We start from the raw sequence: 20,426 nt of genomic DNA on the forward strand, positions 1-20,426 counted from the left end.
AAATGTCAAATTTTCGTTGGAAATTTCGATTCAACCTTCATGAATTCTTTCACTTTCGAATCAATGAAACGGTGCTAGTTGCGATACTACTACTGATGTAAGATTATTTATATTAAACACGAATGGTCTATAATCCTCTACCTCAGGAGGTGCTTTAGGCTAATCTTATTTAAATGTATACTTTGTAATGGTGTTATGAGTTCTAACGGCTACTCACCCTCATTACGACGAGTGGAAAAAAACTTGTCTCTTTACAAATGAATCGTGTTCAAGATGTTTTATTGGTCCTCTGTTCACGTCCATATATAATCGTTGGATTCATGGTAGCATGTGTATTGAATAAATACTTCAGTTCTAGATTAAGGAAAGACATCCGTTACATACGTCTTGAGCAAAAAGGAGATGGAGAGATACTTAAAAGTGTCTTTTACAGTTGTTCTACTCCATGGTTCTAAGGCCCTTAACCGACTATGTCTGATTTAAAAAAGAGCAACACATGAAAGGACATCCAATATAGGTGGCTTATGGAATTTGAGCTTATTTCACAAATAAAAAAAAAATAGCAGTTAAATCGTAGTAAACAATTTTATTACGTTGATTTGAAAATAAATACAGTTTACTACACCGTGTCATATTTTTACTTGCTGATTTTCTCAATACTTCTTTAAAATAAGAGCATAAAATTCAATCCCTTTTTTATTCTTGTTCTTAAATTTATCAAAACATAAAATATACAGATTTCGTTTCGCCTTAGATGCGTACTGGCAGCATTATCCGTCCTTGTTGTTTTCCACTAACCTCTCGAAAGGCAGCTTTCAAGAAAGAGGATCGAAATTTTGATGGGATAGCGGGAGATTGCAACTTTATTTCTCACCTGGGAAATAATCGCCAGATGTACTTCTACTACTGAAAATTTGATTTTGTTGTTTGGGCAACATTTCATATCTCCGGGCAATGTTAGGTTTTTGTACAGCGATGTATTTTTTTAGAATAAAGTGATAATAGTACTTCTTCATATTTCACTAAAATGTATAGGTTTTTGTTTCATACAAGGAAACTGTGTCACAATAAATTCGAAGTACAAATGATGTATAAATTATAAACTATTTAATGAAAACTAGACGAGTGTCGTGACAATTGCGATAAACTTTTGCTTTGCAACAAGCTTCTGCGCCTAGATAGTACGCGATCGTAATATTTTCTAGCGCGCTGCTTATATTAGGGATTTCGTAAATTTAATTTAACATTGTAAACTTAACGAATGTACCATTTTATCATAGTTTATTTTATTTGTTCCGATGGACCGCACTTGATATAGTTTGTATTGATAATATTAATTTACTACATAGAATTGCTGGTTATGAGTAGTCAGTGTAGAATAAGAAATAGATTAAAAAGAGTGATTTTGAAAATACGTACGTTCGTATTGGTAATGAAGGGAAAACTTAAAAGTAATTTCTCCTAGAATAGGTTTGTCTTCAATTCTACAGAGCAAGCAGCCCAATTTAGTTTTTTTTTATCGATTACCCACAGTATCACGAAAGTTGAATGAATTCAACACGTGTACGGTCACAAATTAAGCAGTTACAGATGAATTGTAGGCACGTGTATGGAAAGAAAAAAAAAGTCTGTAGAATGAAGGAACAAAATGCAGCTTTTGACTCAATTCGATCATGTTTCTCGACAGGGTGCAGAGAGCGCTGTTTGAATTAAATATTTCCGACGTTTTGGGAATTGCCTACATTTAGGCGTATTCCTATTGTACTAATACATCGCGCTTTGGTTCGCCTTTTGTAGATTGTTGTGTACCGAAGCCGTGAGAAACAGTATCCGTAACGTTTGCTTGCACATTGTCATTCGACATAGACGTAATGCTGCAGACAACATTTCTGGTTCTAATCAACTGAATCCTTACGACTGTACACAACCATCCATCAAGCCCGCCGTAATGAAGCGACATTTGCTCACTTTTTCTGTTGTTGTACGATGTGATGTTTTCGGCATTCTCGGCTGCGTAGAGTTGAGTTGGACATTGAACCATGCGGACAATCGTCATGGCGACGCGAATCCTCTTGAGGATTAATCAACGGAAACGGATGAAAATGGTGCTGATTTTTCTTGTTCCGCCGCACTCCGGCCGAATCACAACGAACGAAACCCGCTGTGCGTTAGTCTCTGTGGGAAAATTCATAAGGCGTCTGTTGGCCGGCTTTCGAAAACACCTATAAGTGGTCTCAAGAGCGTATGTAGTGTTGATGTGAAGCAGTTAGTAACATAGTAAATATAGAAAAGGATAGCCAGGTGTAGGTAAAGCAGAACGTGTAGGTAATGTGTTTTGGACGAGTTCAAAAGAGAAATTGATACAATTGATTGTGTTCAACATTATGGTGGGAAAAACAATGAAGACACGTTGGCTGTTTGGCAGAAATGAAGTGTGATGATTAATGCAATTTTCTATTTTCTTAAATGATACTCTTTTATGCAGAACAAATACAAATTAAATCCTAAAAACAATTCAGATGATTTTTATTGGGACTTGCATATATTCTACTCATAAAAGGTACACGCATTTCTGCAAAACGGAAAATACATGTTGATTGAGCATTTTTGTATTTTAATAAACAAAGCAAGAATTTAGCTGCACAGCGAGATATGGGAGCATGGTTTTTTATGGTTTTTAGTCCTTATTCATTGCATTATGTTTATACTCTATTGTGTGGCGCCCAATTGGCAGCAAAAGTTTTCATGTTCATTTGTTCGTTTCTTGTTTGTCAAAAACACACAGTGCGGTTTGCGAACCACAAAATACATCCTGCAGGAAGCAAAAAAAATGCTGCATGTAGATAAAAAGAGTGTGCATGGCTACCATGTTGGGGTAACATTTCGTTTGACTTAGTTATGTGGTTTGATTTCGTCGCATTTACGTTTAGTACACAACGTGTGATACGGTTTATAATAGCGAGGAATACAAAGAATTTTTTTTGATTTTTGACTTCTTTTTTACATATTTTTTCTGTGAATTTGAACTAAATAAAAATTCAATTGTCGAAGCCAGAGGAAACTCCAAGTTTTTCTTGTTGTGTATATACATTATTTTAATTTTCTGCTACACAGCATGATTAATGAAAGATTATGCCCAGCCTAGGAAAGATAAGCAAAGTTTATTAAAGCAATATCATCGTAGGACGAGGGTTTTAGGGTTCGCATGTTTAGGAACGGCCGTGCAGCTTGTCGAAAAATTGTTTGCAAAACCGTATCGACCTTGGCATCCCATTTTCGTACAGCTGTACCCAGTAACTTTCATTTTGCGATATTAATTGATTTTTGACGTGGGTTAATTGACAATCATTAATGGGGTTATGAACCCGAAACGCTGGTGTGAAGCGTGTCAAAGTAACAAATTAATCAATGCTGGTAAATTACAAGATTCATCATCTTAGCTGTGTTGCTATAAAGATGTTGACCCAGAGTGACTTCTCTTGCAAGGGTCATTGTCAGGATGTGAATAGTTGTGATACTGGGAGGTTACAATTTGTTCTGCTCTGTCGCCACGGTACGAAACTGGCGATCCATCATAGGGCGGCTAATAGCATTTTTTGATTCATTTATTTCTGTTACGTGATTATTTTTCCTTGAACCTTATCACCACCGCCTATGCACAACCGTAGCATCCCCGTATGTAGGTGTAGGTCACGTTAGGACGCGTTCCAAAAAGAGGTGACAAATTGAGTGACGTGTGTCACTTGTTCCGGCATGGTTTTTACCTTCTTCCGTTTGACGGCTGATGGACATTTTGCGTTGGTAGTAATTGTAGGAGAATGTATTGTAGGAGAATGTATAAAGGATGTACATACTGATAGGTATTGCAGATTTGAATGGGGCGTTCGGTTCGTTGCGTATGAGTTTTGCACAAAGTAGGTCAAATACAGAGTTTTAAGTAAAAACATCGCTCAGTAGTACGGTCTTATAGTGGTTAGATAATTTTATTAAAATATCCGATATACCTCTCCTTTTCGAGTTAACCACCACCATTAACTATACAAGTTAACGCCTAGAAGACTGCAGAAAAGTTACAAAAGTTAATTATAAAATAAATAAAAAGGATTAGGACCAATCAGAGCGTACTCCTCGTTATTATTAATTATGTCAAATAAAACATTTCTACTCGATGATGTTTGAATGAGATTGTATTTTACGTAAGCTCATCTAACAGTATGATTGACAGAAGTGGTTTTAATAGTACAAACGGTCTAGTAGTGCAAGCAGGTACTTAACTTTTGTGCGGTAACATCCACACAAATTTGCAAAACGACACTTTATAAAAGGCTCGGCCACTTATCTGGAGTACAATTTTTAACCCAGCAAGGGTATATTATACACGTTGCAGAACACCATCGAATGTTGTTTTTTTTTTTAATTTTACGTCCTGTATCGTAACGTAAAGTTCGCTGATGGGACTGTTCATGCAGATCGTACCTCAGTGCATTTGTCGAGGATGACGGTAGACGTGGTGCAGTAAAATATTTTGGAATGCACGCACATATGTTCTAACGCTACCAGACGTTGGCAGTTACTGGTACTGGTAGACGATTCGGTTCGCCTGTCTGCCAGCATGAACATGTTTCACATCCTGTGTCATCTTGTTTGTTCGTATGGAATCGATAGCTTTTCCGGTGCTATGACTAAGTGGCACAAATTCAGTTATAACCACAGTATGCTACTTAGTATCAGTACGATGGTATGAAACAGCGCAAACAGGAATAGTTACACCCTTCGTTGCTAGCAGTGGCCCATTCGATGTGGTTTTTGAAATTAAACTGTGTATGGGGCAACATTTCGAGGGACGGAACATCTTTTCTTTTCCATTTTGCAATCCTGTTGATTGTTGCTTAGGAGATACTGCAACACAGTGCAGTGCAACAGTGCAAGTTTATGTTATCTCTAAATTGTCAACATATTTTGACAGTGTAAATGTTCGGTTTTATAACATGTCAAATTAATAATTTTATAATAATGTATAATTTTATGCACACGGTTTGCTATACAAGTAATTCCTGAGATACACGGTAATAAAGTATCTGAGGGAACATTCTCAAGGTTAAATGATAAGGTTTGACACACTACATCTTTTGCACATATACTGTAAATCATTATGTGTTCAGCATCATACTATTCCATGTCGTTTTAGCTGACTAGCTAAACATGTTTGATTGAAGTAAGGTACTTTAGGTTAGTCTGGGCAATGTTACGACCTTAAAGTATTTCAACTAAAGTATTCAACTTCAACGAAATTTGTTTTGCTTTGTTATATTTATACTAATAAATAAAAATCTAGCTTTGCTTCGGGGTTGGACCTAGCTCTGATATGTTGTTGTGCGTTCGTAACTAAATTTGTTTATTTTCCCCCGTACAAAACAAGTAATTCAACAAGTGAGGGTGTTTTTTTTAACATTTTTACATTAATGGTTTACACACATTGTACGAGGATTATCACTGATATTTAATATTGATTACTGCTGCTGAAGCGAAAAATATTAATTTGTTTGCTATCCACAACTGTAACAAATGGCAAACCTGTCCTGACTTAGCTAGAGGGACAAAGTATCCGCCATCATGGAGATAAATAGAAAGAAAGGAAGGAACCCGTAATAGAAATCCTTTTTCGCCAACAGTGTCCTATCGCTTTTGCTGCTTTGTTTGGGTACGGTTGGGATTTTTGGTCTAGAGTCAGCGGTTGTACAGAGGTTTCGGTCTAGAGAGAAAACCTCACGGACCGCACAGCCTCGCAGCCTCGCAACCTTACGCCGTTCGGTGGTCGGTGGTCTTTGCGAGCGTAATGGTAAATATTTGCCCTCCACAGTACCGTGATTATGTTTTGAAAAATTTGTTTACCACGCATAAAGGCGTGGAGAAGTGAGTAAACGGATGCAGCAAAAAAAAAACAAACTTGCACGTATATTGGGCATTCAGACACCGTTCAGCATCAACAAAAAAGAAGCCTTGAGTTAGGCACAGAATGATGGCTCGAGCTGAAACGAGCAATAAATTACGATTTGGGTGAGGGTTGTATTTTCTGTACTAGTTAACTTTCACTTAAAATTGTTGGAAGTGTGTTGGGATGCAAACATTGAGATGAGTAGATGCTTAATTTCTGTGTCGTTTTGAGGACCTAAGTTTTTTTTTCAAGCTATTGCAAAATTTGATGCAAATCTATTATACAGTTATTGTTTTTAAATACCTCACTAACGTTTAGTTCTTATCTGTTGCTTTATTTATTTTGCGTAGACCGCAAAATGCGCCTAGGCAGCGGGATTATCATCGCAATGGTTAGAATTATGCCTTTGATAATGTAATAAAATTTCAATGAAAATAAATTATCATCATGATTGCGTGGAACGCTTCGCAGAGGTTTTCCAAAGACTCTCAGCCCTTGCGGAACGCAATGGTCAATATTGATCAAGCCAAAACCACGGTGAAACGGCTGGATTCGCCCCACACCTTAGTACTTGCCACTGTTTGTCTGGGCATGTCAGGCACGGCGTTAAATCTTCTGCCCTGTTCTGAGCGTTCGATCGTCCGGTGGTGCTTTTCGCCCGTCCCGTCTTGCTGCCCAGCCGCACTGATTCTTTGTTTATCCTTCAAAACCCGGGAACGGAAATGAAAATCAATCAAGTACAGTTTTTGCTCCGTACCACTGCACGAGAGCGCGCGCGATAGTAGTCGGTAAGTCAGCGCGGCTCTGTGGATTTTGAAGGAAGAATCAGCCATTTTTTCTGTTGTTGCTTTCAAACTTGTTCAATATTTGTTCTTATACCCCGCCTGTACACAGGTTCTTTAGGTTTCCGTTTCGAGTAACCATTCCGACAGCCATTCGTGATAGGCAGTGAAAATGATTGGACGACTCAATCTCCTAATCAGATTAAAAGACTCACCCTTGGTGGGATACTGTTGCCACTTTAACACCACACGATTGGCGATTTTTTTTTTCTCTCTCGTTTGAATGTGAAGAAAGTTCTGACGCAAAAAGAAAATAAAAACCTTTTGCGAATTCGTATGCGAATTCTAGTTTCCTTACAATAATGGGACTTTTATTCCTATCTGGGATTTCTTTTACGGATCTGTAAGAAACACTGGTACAGTCGTGAAGCCGCTAACAAAGCGAAAACAGAATGTGACCCTGTGGAACGCATTCTGATGGCCGGTGTAATCAATTGATAACAATATCCAAGGACTAGAATGGTTGAAGAATTGGGGATGCTTCGTCTCATAAACGACACGAAGAACTGAAATTCGCTTCCTTCAGGAATTCATTCAGCTCTCCCTTGTTCGTGCACGTGGGTTAGAAAGTTTGTTTTCGGTCGAGGGTGCAAAGGGATCTAATTTTGAATTCGGGCGAGCTGGTTTAAATTCGTTTGGCCTCACTTAAGCCAATTAAAACTGTGAGAATACAACGAAGATGGAAGTGAAACGGCAAAAGATTTCAATCGAAAAGGGACTTTCGTCGGAAAGAGCTTAATAGAAGGCGCCGTGGGTTGTGATTATGAGTTTTTCCCTGTTCCAGATTTCCTTGTTTGGAAAAACTTTTAGAGGAAGATTTGCTTTGCGTTTACCAGCAGCGTGCTGAATAAAATCACAGTGAACTAGTTAAAAAAAAGCACATGCAAAGAGAAGGAATCAGTTGTGCTTAATGCTGTTCCGTACAGTTCTGTATAGCGGAACATAAAAGGAACCCGGAACCATCTTCCAGTTTTTTACGAAGAAAAAAGAACTGTCACCGGTTATGCGATGCAAGCCGGAAGAGGTTTTCTCGAAGTTGATTGGGTTTGTTTCGCTGCCAGCAATAACTGCCAGTGAAATTTGCCTTAGGGTCCAGTTCAATCAATCTTAATTCGGCTGATTCGATGACGATCATAAAATTAACTCAATTTGTAACGCGAAACAGAAGCATCAAAGCGAATGATGTAGTGAATTTCGGTATCGAATTGCTGGTCCTTTGGAACGGTTTTCCAGTGCATAAAAAAAGGAAAGAACAACAAGGGCACCAAAGGGCCTTGGATTGTGGAGCTTGAATCCGTCCGGTAGTATCCGAATACGGATGTGTAGGGATGCGTTTGTCTGTAGGTGTTTACCCGGAATTATTGTTGATCGGGTACCGGTGGGTACGAAAAACAACGATAACGGAAATTCCGAAACCATGGTATCGGACTTCCGGTTGCCGGCAGTGTCGTGCAGAACGCGGTAGCGGCTATCGCTGTCAGCTTGCCGTGTACTGTTTTTGTGCGCGCCACTCGTATCAGAAGCGAAGCTAAGATAAATCGAGATGAAAGCAAAACTTCCGGTACGGTTGTATACCGGTTTCCGGCAGGTTCCGAGGCTCGCTTTGTCAATTCATGGCTTTCATATAACCATCCCATCACGATCGCGGAAAGATAAATAATTTACTGCCTTTCCGGTGGAGGTTTTGTGTCACGGCTGCTGGTACACAGCGATATCGAATTTAAATGATGTTTCTTGATTTGGATCTTCGTAGCGGCGTTTCATTAAAAATACAGCATGTTGTTGAGTGAGAGGATGAGCAACCCAAAAACAAAACACCAAAATGGCATGAATGTGCATGTGCTAAAACAAAGAAATAGAATTCGGTGCTCGAAACCACTGCAGCGAAATATGAAGAGCCAGAAACAGCAACATCTCACCATAAAGTATTGAATTTTTAGTCCGATCAGGTACTAGGGACTGATTGTTGAACCGGAAACTTCGATTGATGAAAAGTAATTTCCGGCAGCCGGAAAGTAAGCTACAACATTTTGGGTGTACTGCCAATTCAGCTCATGGAAAATTAAAAACTAAGCACTAATGGTGTCTGACTGTTTTTGCGGTTATCTTTTTAAGTAGTAAAGCGTTTTCGTGTCGTGGATATATCGAGAAGAATATTTTTGCAGTGAAGCTATCAAAATTTTACTACACTTTTAACACTGTTATTATTCTTGAAATCGTTTTTGTTGTAAATACGACGGGAATATTATTGAAACTACTAAAGCTCAGTAAACTACTTTCGAAAAACAGTCTTTCTGTCTCACTACATTTTATAAATTTCAATAAAAATGACGCAACTTGTTTTCTACGAAAATGATAATGGTAATGTCCTCAGTGCTACGTTCTTTCCTGAGTGGATATAATTTTCCTCGTGCATGAAATCATCAATCAGCAGACACAATACAATAACAAAATACACTTTGTTAAGAATGTTTTTTTACTTCAATACGGTTGAACATGGTGTCAACATTTTCTTTCAAGCTCACCTTTATCATCAAACGCCGGGGTACAAATTCCACTGCTTTAAATATTGTTTTGTGCGCCTGATCGACTCCGTTCGGCACGTGTAAATTATTAATTCAGAAATTCGAAACAGACGTAACTCCACGTCGGATGGACGTGTTGCATCATTGATTTATGATTCTGTGCACATATGGTTCCCTTGCAACATCAAAGTGTGAGGCTTTTTGATGTTACAATAAAACCGTTTTCAAAGGATGAGTTGTTCAATGAATGAAAGATGTCAAATATTTTTGACTGATGTTTGAAACGGATTTTTTTGACAATTTTGTACTGAATGACATTTGTGGAATTTGTGATAATCGAAACGAAAGGTGGGTGCGAAGATGTGTGTTAGGGTTTTGAATTCAATTCAAACTTGATATGATATGTAAATTTTAAACATAAAAAACCTCCTTTGATCTTAAGGATATTTCTGAAATATCATATTTTGTTTTGACTTTGACTGACATTAATATAATCGAACGTGTAAAACATATAGCAATATAGTAGCCATGTGGTTGGGAAACATTTACTTCTTCTACCATTTTAATATATCTTTGATTGTATGCCTCCTTGAAATCATCATCATCATTATCATGTTTGGCGTTGTAGTACATTGATGGTAGAAAAAATAATAAGTACGTTCAAACAACGAATGATTCAATGTGTAAGTAATGAAAATAAAGGTAAAAAATGTGACTGACAATGCCTTCATAAGACAATAAATGTTACTAACGACCTAAGTACTAGTCTTGTGTAAAATTGACCTTTAATTACTGACATTTTCTCAAGCGAATACTGCTTGACAAATGCTATCATATCATAGTTGTGATATTGCTGCTTTTTGGAAAAAAATAAAAAAAATTTGCTACGATTGTAAAACTGTACTTATTTTGCTTTACGTTTAAAAACAACGGATAAACAAGTCAATGCATGCAGAACGGGAACTATTGTTAGCTTGCAGTAAATACAATACAATAGATATCATGTTCTCTGTATGCGATAATATTTTCTTATTCTTTTTTAGTCATGTCACCGTTGGGCACTCATCGTGGTAATATGCCCAGATTGCCAATCATATAGCACAGATGGTTCAATTGAAAGTTTCATCGTATTGCTAACAGCTATATATAACGCAATCACACTGACAAGAACCATCCTGATGGCGCACGAATCCAGCATCCGCATATCATTTACCACTATAAAGAAATATGGGTACGCCAGAAAAAGAAAAGCTCACTCGTGGTTGTTCCCTCTCTCTACATCCATGTAGCTGTCAAGGATCCTTCGAAAGTGACCAATGCATTCATGTTCTCCCGCAACATGTTTCAGTATCAGTCGATTGTGCACTTCCCTGTCAGCGCGTAGAATTGTTGTTTTGAATAGTTTTAATGCCTTTTCAGTAATAGATCTTTAGTAATCGAAATCAGAAGTGCTTCTACGTAGAAGTATTTGGTTTGGGAACAATTGGTTCTCATGTTGTTGGTTGACACTTTTGATCGGGTGATCCGGTAGTCCGAGACAAAAGCTCATCTGGACCGTTTCCCCGTAGAACGGACAGACAATCTGGCCACGTGGTAAAATAAGTATAGCAAGCAAGAAATGGCAGGTTCGCTTTAATTCGCTTCCAGTTGGTTTTCATTCTAACCGTGTTGAAATAAAATTCTTAAGCCTTGAACTAGTAAGTTATTGAGACAGACTAGCTACGGATAACGGAAATCGCGTAGAATTGCTATTGAGTAATTGAGTTTTACGGACAACAAAATGCAACGATAGTTTAAATCCTTCTTAGCCTGGATTTATTCAACCCATGTCTACACCAGCGTTTGGTCCTAAACGCAATGATGTTGCAAAATCCAGGAATGTTCGACTCTAGGCAAAGGGTGTGAGTTGATCGATCGTTGGTGTGATATTTTGACGTGATGAATGATTTTCCACTTAATTGAATGATGTGGATCCAAACGAGCTGCTGTTTTGAACAGATTGAAAAATTGTCGGAGCTTGCTTGTAAAGCTTTATCAAATACTGGTTGGTTTAGGATAAGAAGGCTTCAGAATAGTAGCATACTTGAATTGTTTATGGATTCATAATATTTGTATAAGTATTTTATGATAATTGTATTGACAGCTTTAATAATACAAACAATACTAAGATAGTGTAGTTGTTATGAGTTCAATTGTACTGAATAAGCGATTGAAACTGATAAATCAAAAATAGATTAAATGCAATAAATGCTTTTTGTTAATGTTGTAAATTTATCATTTCAGCAAAAATTCTATTACTGAGACAGAAATGTTTGTGAAAGACTGAAGATAATGATTGTTTAATTTCTTGAAATTAAAGTTTCGAACGTTTTCCATTCTATGATGGGCGGCAATGTTATCACGTAAAGTTTAATAGGTAAAACGGCGTCTTCGGCACACCGCTGGTATGTCAGTGCCAAAGCAATTCTTGCGTTTTATTGTGTAATGATGATGCTCTGAAAAGTAATTCTTATGTGTTTGTGTCAGCAGAAGGGAACTTTCGTGAATGTCGTTACGGCGAAAACAAATTGATCGTAGCTTTTTAACCACTGATTAATGTCTAAACATGAGGAGTCATGATGAAAATATATTATTTTGCAAGATGATGGCGGAGGCAGCTTGGAATTTACGTTTACAAATGATTCTCATAAAAATGATATGTGATGCGGAGATTGTAATGCTCATAACCTGGCTCTTGTGTGCATTACGAAAGGTTTGAAAATTCTACCTTACGCCTATTGAACCGCAGTGGTGCAAATTTAAATAATTGCGAAGAGAAAAATAATCGTAGTAATATTTGCTCGGAAATGTTTCTTGCTATTCGAGATACGGAAAGTCTTCACTATCTTCGTATTGCGTTAGTAACGAGCAGCAAGTCGAAGTCGCTATTAGCTGGAATGGACGAATGCTCACTGAACCGTGGTTGAAGTTTCTTTAGCAGACGGAAAACGTTGACGGGTGTTCATTTTTATTCGTCTCCAGCCAATTATTCACGCACCATGTCGTCGCTAGCTAATGTGTATCGTTGCTTCGGCCAAGCCATCGACACTAATGACAAAAACGGCGAGAAATTACCCATTTTTGTAGCCTGTGCGTTTATCAGCTTTTTTGTAGCTTTTCTTCTTGATTTCCCGGCCATTACGGTCTTGTTGAACGTGGTAAGACCTGTAAGTTTTGATTCCCACCAATAGATCCATTTGGTAAACGTTTCCTTGGTATTTTGTGTGAGTAATAAAAAAAAACGCAACTAGGCACATTTTTTTGTAGTACATTCCCTGCTCTGCTGTTAAGGACAACGTTGCAACTCGGAGTATTTTGCATTGCCTGACCGAGGTTTTATTCACATTCTTTTACTTTAACGATAACGAAATGAAGATCGAAAGGTCATTTTTAGTTATTGCTCTATATTATTCAGCGGTGTTTCTCATTACTTCCAACTGTGATAGCTTCCATTTTTACGCCTTTGAGCTGGAATTTGGTGGGTTTTTCTAATGCACAAATATACTTCCACGCACAACAACTTTGGCCACCTTCACCGGTTGATGAGCTTCAGAGCAGCATTGGCTTCGCAAATGAAAGTTTTATCGCGATTTTTCGTTGGGGTTGTCAGTGCTGTGGTTGGAAAACGTGGTGAGATAAAAACGTAATCTGTTAAGTGACATCATTGGACAGGCACTGTAAGATGGAATGAAGGCGAAACTGAAAGCTAAGAACGTGGAAGGCTCGTTGCTTAGCATCCTGTAGCTCTCCTGCAGCTTGGTTTCCTATCTTTGAACCACGGCTACAACGCACCTTGATAAAGATAAAGTATCATGAAAATTTATGTGATTCCCATGCTGTGTTCATTCTGCAAGATGTCCTTACTTAGGAATTTCTACTGTTGTTAGTTCCTGGTTCAGCACTGGGGCTGCGTTGTGTTAAAATAACACCGTAAGACGTTCATTTTCGAGCAACATTGTTTGTAATTACACAGACAAAAAAAAAGTTTGTCTGGGATTGAAACAACAAGTTTTATGTTCCAACTGTTGTACTTGAGACGAAATTCAGGCATTTAAAAAAGTTTTCACTTGATAACAACAGATTCGAGCTGGGTTTTAAAACTCACGTAAACCGACTTTTCGACCGGAGGGCTGTAATTTATGTATGCTCCCGATTTTCATTTATCAATAAATAATCCGTAACATAAAATGATTTCGAATTTTTCCTCCTCGCAACTGTGTGCAACAATAGCTATGCTCCATTATTAAGTTTAAGTAATCTTATTACAAACTACTTAGTCTCCGACTTACCACCACGTTCGCAAACATTGTTTGAACTGATTGATTAAACTAACTTAGACTTGCTCTCTTCGTAAATCCGTGAGCAGCAAAAGACGGCTTGCACGGCAAAGCCATGACTTGGCTAAGGCCAGAAGGGGAATGAAATTTATTCGTACACGATTCATTCTCATTTATCACAGTGTACTCTGGGTGCAGCTAAGAACCACAGTTTGTATATTTAAGCGAGCATTGGAACGAATTTGTTGTTGCGGCTAAGGAAGCAAATTAACCGTGGACTGGTGTCAAAATGTTCCGGCTAGTCGTTTATGTGTACCGTTGCCGAGAAAGGGAGCTGCAGGAGTATAAGATGGCGTGAAAATGAAACGACAAGCACGATGAACGCTGGAGGGACAGCTAGTGTTTGTTTGCATAGCTTGGCAATAAGTTTGTATTTGTTTAGAACTGTGATGATAAAAAATGTTTGATGTGCAGACATTTGGCCGAAATCTTTTAAGTCGGTTGCTGGTGTTGTTTTTGTTTATTGCCATGGCTTTAATCTGTACGGTGCCAACCACGCCATTTTTGTTAGTCTCTTCGAATATTTATACAACGTTTGCCAGCTTCAGCTACGGAACAAATGATAAAATTTTAATTAAAGAGCGGATGCAGGCTAATACCTGGCATTCAATCTCTCGAATTGTTTTTGACAAAGATGTTTGGACTTGTAACGAAACTTTATGTCCTTGTACGCCATAGCACAGCGGATCAGAAGTGTGTATCAACCCACAAGTTTGAAATTTTTGATAGTTCTGTAATTCCCAGAAAAAAAAACAATAAAAAAATACAAGAAACGATGATATTAGTTTGAATATTGTGTAAAATCAGTGTAAATATAGTATGTAGCGATGTAATATGTATAAATGTTCAGCTTTGTATTGATTTGTTTAGGAATTACTGCTGCTTTGAATTTGAGCGTTACATTCATAGCTCAGTTGTATGAAGTTATTGATAGTCTTATTTATCATCCTCCAGTTTACATTGTTCGTATATGCGATTGCCTTGGGTGGCCAATTGAATTATCAATGCGAGATATTGAGGTATTTTTGAGAACATAGCATAGCTTACGCGAGGTAATCGGATTTCGATTTCAACCCAGTGCCATTATCGAGGCATCTCAGGTAGGCATGCAAAACCCAAAAACGTGCGGTATTGCGTAAGTGGTGGTTTAGTACGGTAATTATGTTAGATTACTATTACTAGGAAACCATTCAAGAGATAGGCTTACTCGAGGATGCGCTAAATAGGGCGCGAAAGTAGCGAATCTATTGGAAAATGCTATGATTGCACCGTACTCTGTACAACGGAATCAAAGAATAATCTTTTCTGCTCGAAATCATCTCAATAGAAAAGCTGCTTTAGCCCACACACTCAAACGTACCTTTTCTTCGGAGCTTAGCTAGAAATTTGCGGGCGGTGTTTGATTGCCACTTGCACGAGTTACAGCATGATAAATGAGTGTACTTTTCCGTCTGCTGTCTGCTTCTTCAAACACGCTCGCAGATCGCGTCAACCAGTAGTGCCGTAGTGAATCCCCGTCCATTCTGCAGGTTCAAGCTGTCCTTTCCAATCCCCGTTTTAGAAGATGTTATTTCTCGACCCGGATGGTGAAGCGATTGTGTCATGAGTATTTCTTTGTATCAAATGAGCAAAATGCTTCAATCAACAAACGCATGAATGTTGTGCCGTACTAATAGCGCCTGCGAAAACTTCTCGAGCTGCACGAGTACGTAATAGGGCCAGAGATCGAGACGAAATATTGCCAACAGTTCACCAGCGGGTTTTCCGCATGTTTTCATTTTAACGAGTGCTTGAAAGAAACTGAGTACACTGCAGGAGCCCACCCTCATTCGGGACGGGCAGGAAGGTCGAAAAGGATGGAACCGGTGTTATTGTTACGCGTCTTCGACAAACAAATTTGCTCCGTCATTAATTATGGAATAGCTCGTTGAACAAACATCGAGAGGCATTATGTACGCGAGCTAAAGGTACCGAGTGTATGCCGACAATTCGCCGTGGACGAGTTTGGTGGCACAGTTTGGTTTTCGTGAGGACTGAAGACACCTGAGACAGGGTTTTCTCTCATCTTTCCAGGTCGGTCGGCATTGCCTGCAGTGCTGCAGCTCTCCGTGGTCGAGTGGTCTCCCATACGAAATCGGGTATGACGGGTTCGTATGCTGAAATGGTGGCGATGCTTAAGCGGATCCTGGCTAGGGCAGGAGCAAGGGACGCCAGGGACGAACAATCATTGAAATAATGGAAATAATTGAAAGGGCACATGACCTTAGTTCCAAGAGCAGCGCCAGGATCCTGGGTGTATTGGCATCCTGGGGTCACATACACGTGTAGGTACTGACTTCCTCGGTACTGAGGTGGTCTGGTTGAACGGAGTAGCAATAACAACATTGTCGATAGGGTATAGCTAGTAGCTCGAGCAAACAGTAGTTCGGCGTGGAAAATGCACAGGAATCCCGTTTGTAGAACAACAGAACGGTCCTTGTTTGTCTACCAGTTTGGATGGGTTACGCGTTGAAGTTTGTTTGTGTTTGTATTTGTTCTCTCGAACCAATTGCTCTCTCACTCTCTCTCTGGGTGCAGATTCTTGAACGCTTCAACATGCGCACCTTAGGAGTACATCTAACAAACGTGTGTACCTGCTAGTGCGGTTCGATAGGCTTTGCATGTTTTGTAGGCTTGTTACCGAATGCGTTAAGAACATTTGATACGTTTTGGGTAATCTTTTGCCCCCTCAAAGAAGTTCACGGCAGGAGCTTACTTTATCGACCGACAGGGAAGTGGTGTGAGGGAAGAAGTAATAGCGTGTGTCCCAAAGCGCCCTCTTAGTGCCGTGTTAATGGAGAATGTTTGACTTTGTTGTTGGCGTAATGACTTGGTGAAACATGCAGAGAAGCGCGGCCAAGACGCTTAAACACACACGGGTACAAGAAAGCCACGTGTTTGAATATACGTTCGTGTCTTTACATAGCGGGCGCAAAGAGTCTATACGAAATGATAGATTTAAGGATGTACATGTACTGAGATGTATAATTTGTTGGCCATTTGCTGAAGTATAAAAAAATGTTTTAATTGGGAATAAGGTAACATACGAAAACTTTATCGCATAAAGTTTCATTTCAAATGATTTTATTATATCCAGTATCATATCAGCTGCTCTATTCGATTATAGCAATGAAAAGGTTCCTACCAGGTGTATGAAGATGGGTAACTCCTTCTAATTGAATTATAAAGCTGCGCTGCATGTCCAAGTGTACTGCTTCCGGATAGTCTAGGAATGACTTGGGAAAGGATTGAATGTTGCAAAAGTAAGACTACGAATAATTCGCACCGTACGATGGGAATGTGTCTCATGTTACTTTACTCCGGCTGGCCTGAGTTGAAATCCCCCGGGAAAAACTTATTCTATCATACCGTTGAACGGAGACGCAACATAAGAGGAGACACAATGGAATAGCCCGTGGAAATGTTGCTCAAGGAAGTTAAGTGGAAAATTACCACTGCATTTTACTAATACCGTATAATTTTTTTCACGTTTTTCTTTCGCGTAGCGTCAGAAGTTTTTTTTTTGTTATCACATTGTCCCTGGAGGATGAGGATGGCGGCATCGACGGAACCGAACTATCCTCCCGGATGACTGTGACGTGACCGGAATAATGATATTGCACACCATCCTCTCAGGGCAAAGTTATACCATCCGTCAGGGTAAAGCTGGTAACGGAAAAACTGACACCATTATGCCGCTAAGTGTATGGCTCAAACATCTTACGCAATGATTCCGCAGGAGGACGTCCAACGTAGAACATATCAGCATGCGGAGCTTTTGTCTTACCGGCTGCCTGGGTAGTGTTTTAGGCAAAACTTGAGCTAAAAGCAGCCAAGTTGGTAAAGTTCATTGCATCCAACCTAGTGTGCTTACTTAATTTGATTTTAATGATGGTACCGGCCGGACAGGCATCGACGGCACTCTCGTGTGAGGTTCTTCAACGCAATACCAGCAATCGGCGCAGAATCCGCAGAGAGTTCGGCGTGTTCGGGAAGAATGACTTTAGCATTGGCATTCAACTTCTTACAAGGGTTATTTTTGCTGGTCCCTTATTGTGCATCTTTACTATTATCGACTTCGAACCCCCCCAGGCCTTTCTCTGTTTATCGAAGTTTGCGGTACAACTATGCTGGCAATTTGCGCAAGGAAAAAGTGCTTGTGGTTACACTAATTCGCCAAAGTTTATGGCGGTCGGTTGGGGTGCGATGTGTGCCCGTGGTACAGGATGTGTAATTTACTTCGGTAAAGTTTGAGAGTGTGATATTTTTATTGCCGAATCGGTAGTGCTGGCGTAGCTACCTTCTTATCTCACCAAATGTGCCATGTGGCAAGCGCTAGATTGTGTTACGATGATAGGAAATTAAATTAGTTCAGCGAGGAGAGTTCAATTGTTCGTGGGAAGTGTATAATATATAAGAGAGGATTTTACTGTCCAAATTTTATACAAGCTTTCACAACAATGTGGCGCGATATAGCCCTCATCCAAGCATCGATAGTGTGCGTGTAATTAATGCTTTTTGCATAATTTTAAACTCGGACGTACAGGCAATTACCGTTTGATTGCGTTTGTTTGCTGCACGTATGCTAAAGTAATAGGAGCCTTGCGGGGCGTAGGGTGGAATCAATTTGCTGTTTATAACAAGACCAGTTACATTAATAAGCCCTTGTAAGGGGCATTGTTTGAGTACCTGAGGAAAATTCTCTTGCGCTATATTGAGAGCAATTTTAGTGACTGGATTTATGTGTGTGTCAGCATTTTTCACCAGATCACAGTACTCAAAAGATGTTCCGTACAGCAAGTTTTTTGTCTGGAAGTATTGAGTGTAGAGATTAAAGATGACAACAAGTTTCGGTGTTGGCTCCAAAATGTCCAGCAACACGTCAACCACCTGTGGTTCGTTTCTGCAAGTTAGGACTCGACTTTGTATCAACATGCTCGTTTCAGAATGTTCATCCGTGCAGTCTAAACGTTTGATCAGTAGCGGCTGAAATGGGATTCGTTTATATGAGTTAAGTTCAAACTGAAGCCACATACATTCTTACCCGTTTGGTGTTGCGTTCTTCGGAGCGTGAGTACACGATCATGTGAATCATGATGAATAGTACATGTCCCTTGACCTTAAACACCAACTGCATTTCTTTTGCATAAAAAGTTTGATTAGACCGAATAAACATGTATTTCGAAATGCCAGAAAAAGCAACTTAGTTTGTCGATATATGTAGCTTAAATGAAAAACTTAAATTGTGTAAAATGATATCCTCATCCATTCAACATTGATTTAACCAGCCAGCCAGATTAAAAAACGTTTGTTGTTAGCGATTTCGTGGGTTATATCTGATAATCTCAATCATTAGCTAATGATGATGCATTGTTAAATGATCTCTGGTTATTTTCACAAATAACTCAACAAAAACGCTTCATCGAGACCGCATCACAAAATTACAGTCCCTTTGTTTCATTAAAAATTAAATTTAATCAAATTTAGATACTGCATGGATCAAAAAGTGAATATTCGTTAAGCTTAGCTGGATTAATGCAACCTTACGGTATTAAAATAATATAGCCATGCAATTTTCATCCACTAGAATATTCGGTATAGAAGACATTGCGCTGTTTTTTTGTAAATTAGAAATTCAATAAAAGTTTTTCAACGAGTTTACATTGTGGAAATTTATTCTTATTTGATATCAGCGTCTAACCAACCACTAAACACAGTTTGATTTCGTTTATTATATACTCGTAACTGCACATAATATGATCCCGGAATCACAAAAGTTGGTATCAGAGTGTCATCAACAAGCACGTTAGTAACGTTGAACAGCTTACCGATTTGCAAAGGGCAGTCTACGAGCAGCTGAGGAAAATGCTGTAGCGCATACTCGAGAGCAAATTTTATTGCTGCATTTTTCACTGATAGCTGGCTGTTGGTTTCCTGGCAGTACTCCATTGTGGTAGCCAAAAGTTGCGTGCGCGTTCGAAAATACTGTATGTAAAGGCCTCCGGTAACGTACACTTTCTGCAAGTTGTTCAAAATTTCTACAATCACTCCCGCGACCTGCGTTCCGTTGCGATACGTTTCCAGGTGACAGTAGTGGAGTTTAGTGATTTCATAGGGATGACCTACACATTGAAAGTGCTTCACATAGATCTTGAAGAGAGAAGTAACGCTCAGTAAGTAAGCTATTTGGAGGATTTCGTTAACACTTATCGGTACCCTTGTGTTAAACACTACAATCGGGAAATGAGTTACGGTCAACACCACTAACAATGCTTTAAGATGTTTCATGGCCGGTTGCTCCTGTTTAACTGTTAGTGAAGGTTCAACACTACACTTCGAGGCTGCTGCTGAAATTGTGAGGTTTTAATTGCTGGGTGATGAGCTTAATTATCAAAATGTGTTTAAGGGTTTTTGAGAATATAATAAGGCTATCACGGTACTTGTATGGAAATGCATTGATGGAATTGTTACGTTCGCGAGATATTTCGGAGTATGCCGGAACACCGGTAGCGGGGATCCATTGGGGAAATGCGCGATAAACATTCAGAAATATTTTAGACAAATTGAAAGTGATTGTATATTAAAAAAATATTCACCTTTACACTTTTTTTTTTACAAAAATAATTTGTTTTGTTTTGTGACACTACAATCTTAAGAACAAGTCTTGATACTTGTCATTTCTGTCGTTTCCTTAATTTTAATTACCCAT

The 20,426-nt window shown here is 39.0% G+C and overlaps 2 protein-coding genes across 2 annotated transcripts in view; one reads left to right on the forward strand and one right to left on the reverse strand.

Annotated features, from left to right (window-relative positions):
• Positions 1 to 20,426, forward strand: part of LOC128715597 (low-density lipoprotein receptor-like) — a 144,495-nt gene that overhangs the window by 10,196 nt on the left and 113,873 nt on the right. The gene's annotated exons all lie outside the window — the stretch shown is intronic.
• On the reverse strand, positions 19,397 to 20,005 carry LOC128715629 (uncharacterized). The gene is made up of 2 exons (XM_053810543.1): positions 19,934 to 20,005; positions 19,397 to 19,867 (listed from the first exon to the last, which is right to left on the reverse strand). Exons 1-2 carry the CDS (start codon positions 20,003 to 20,005, stop codon positions 19,397 to 19,399), a joined length of 543 nt encoding a protein of 180 aa, XP_053666518.1.

Source organism: Anopheles marshallii, chromosome 2 (genome assembly GCF_943734725.1).
Source record: "Anopheles marshallii chromosome 2, idAnoMarsDA_429_01, whole genome shotgun sequence".
Taxonomy (NCBI): domain Eukaryota; kingdom Metazoa; phylum Arthropoda; class Insecta; order Diptera; family Culicidae; genus Anopheles; species Anopheles marshallii.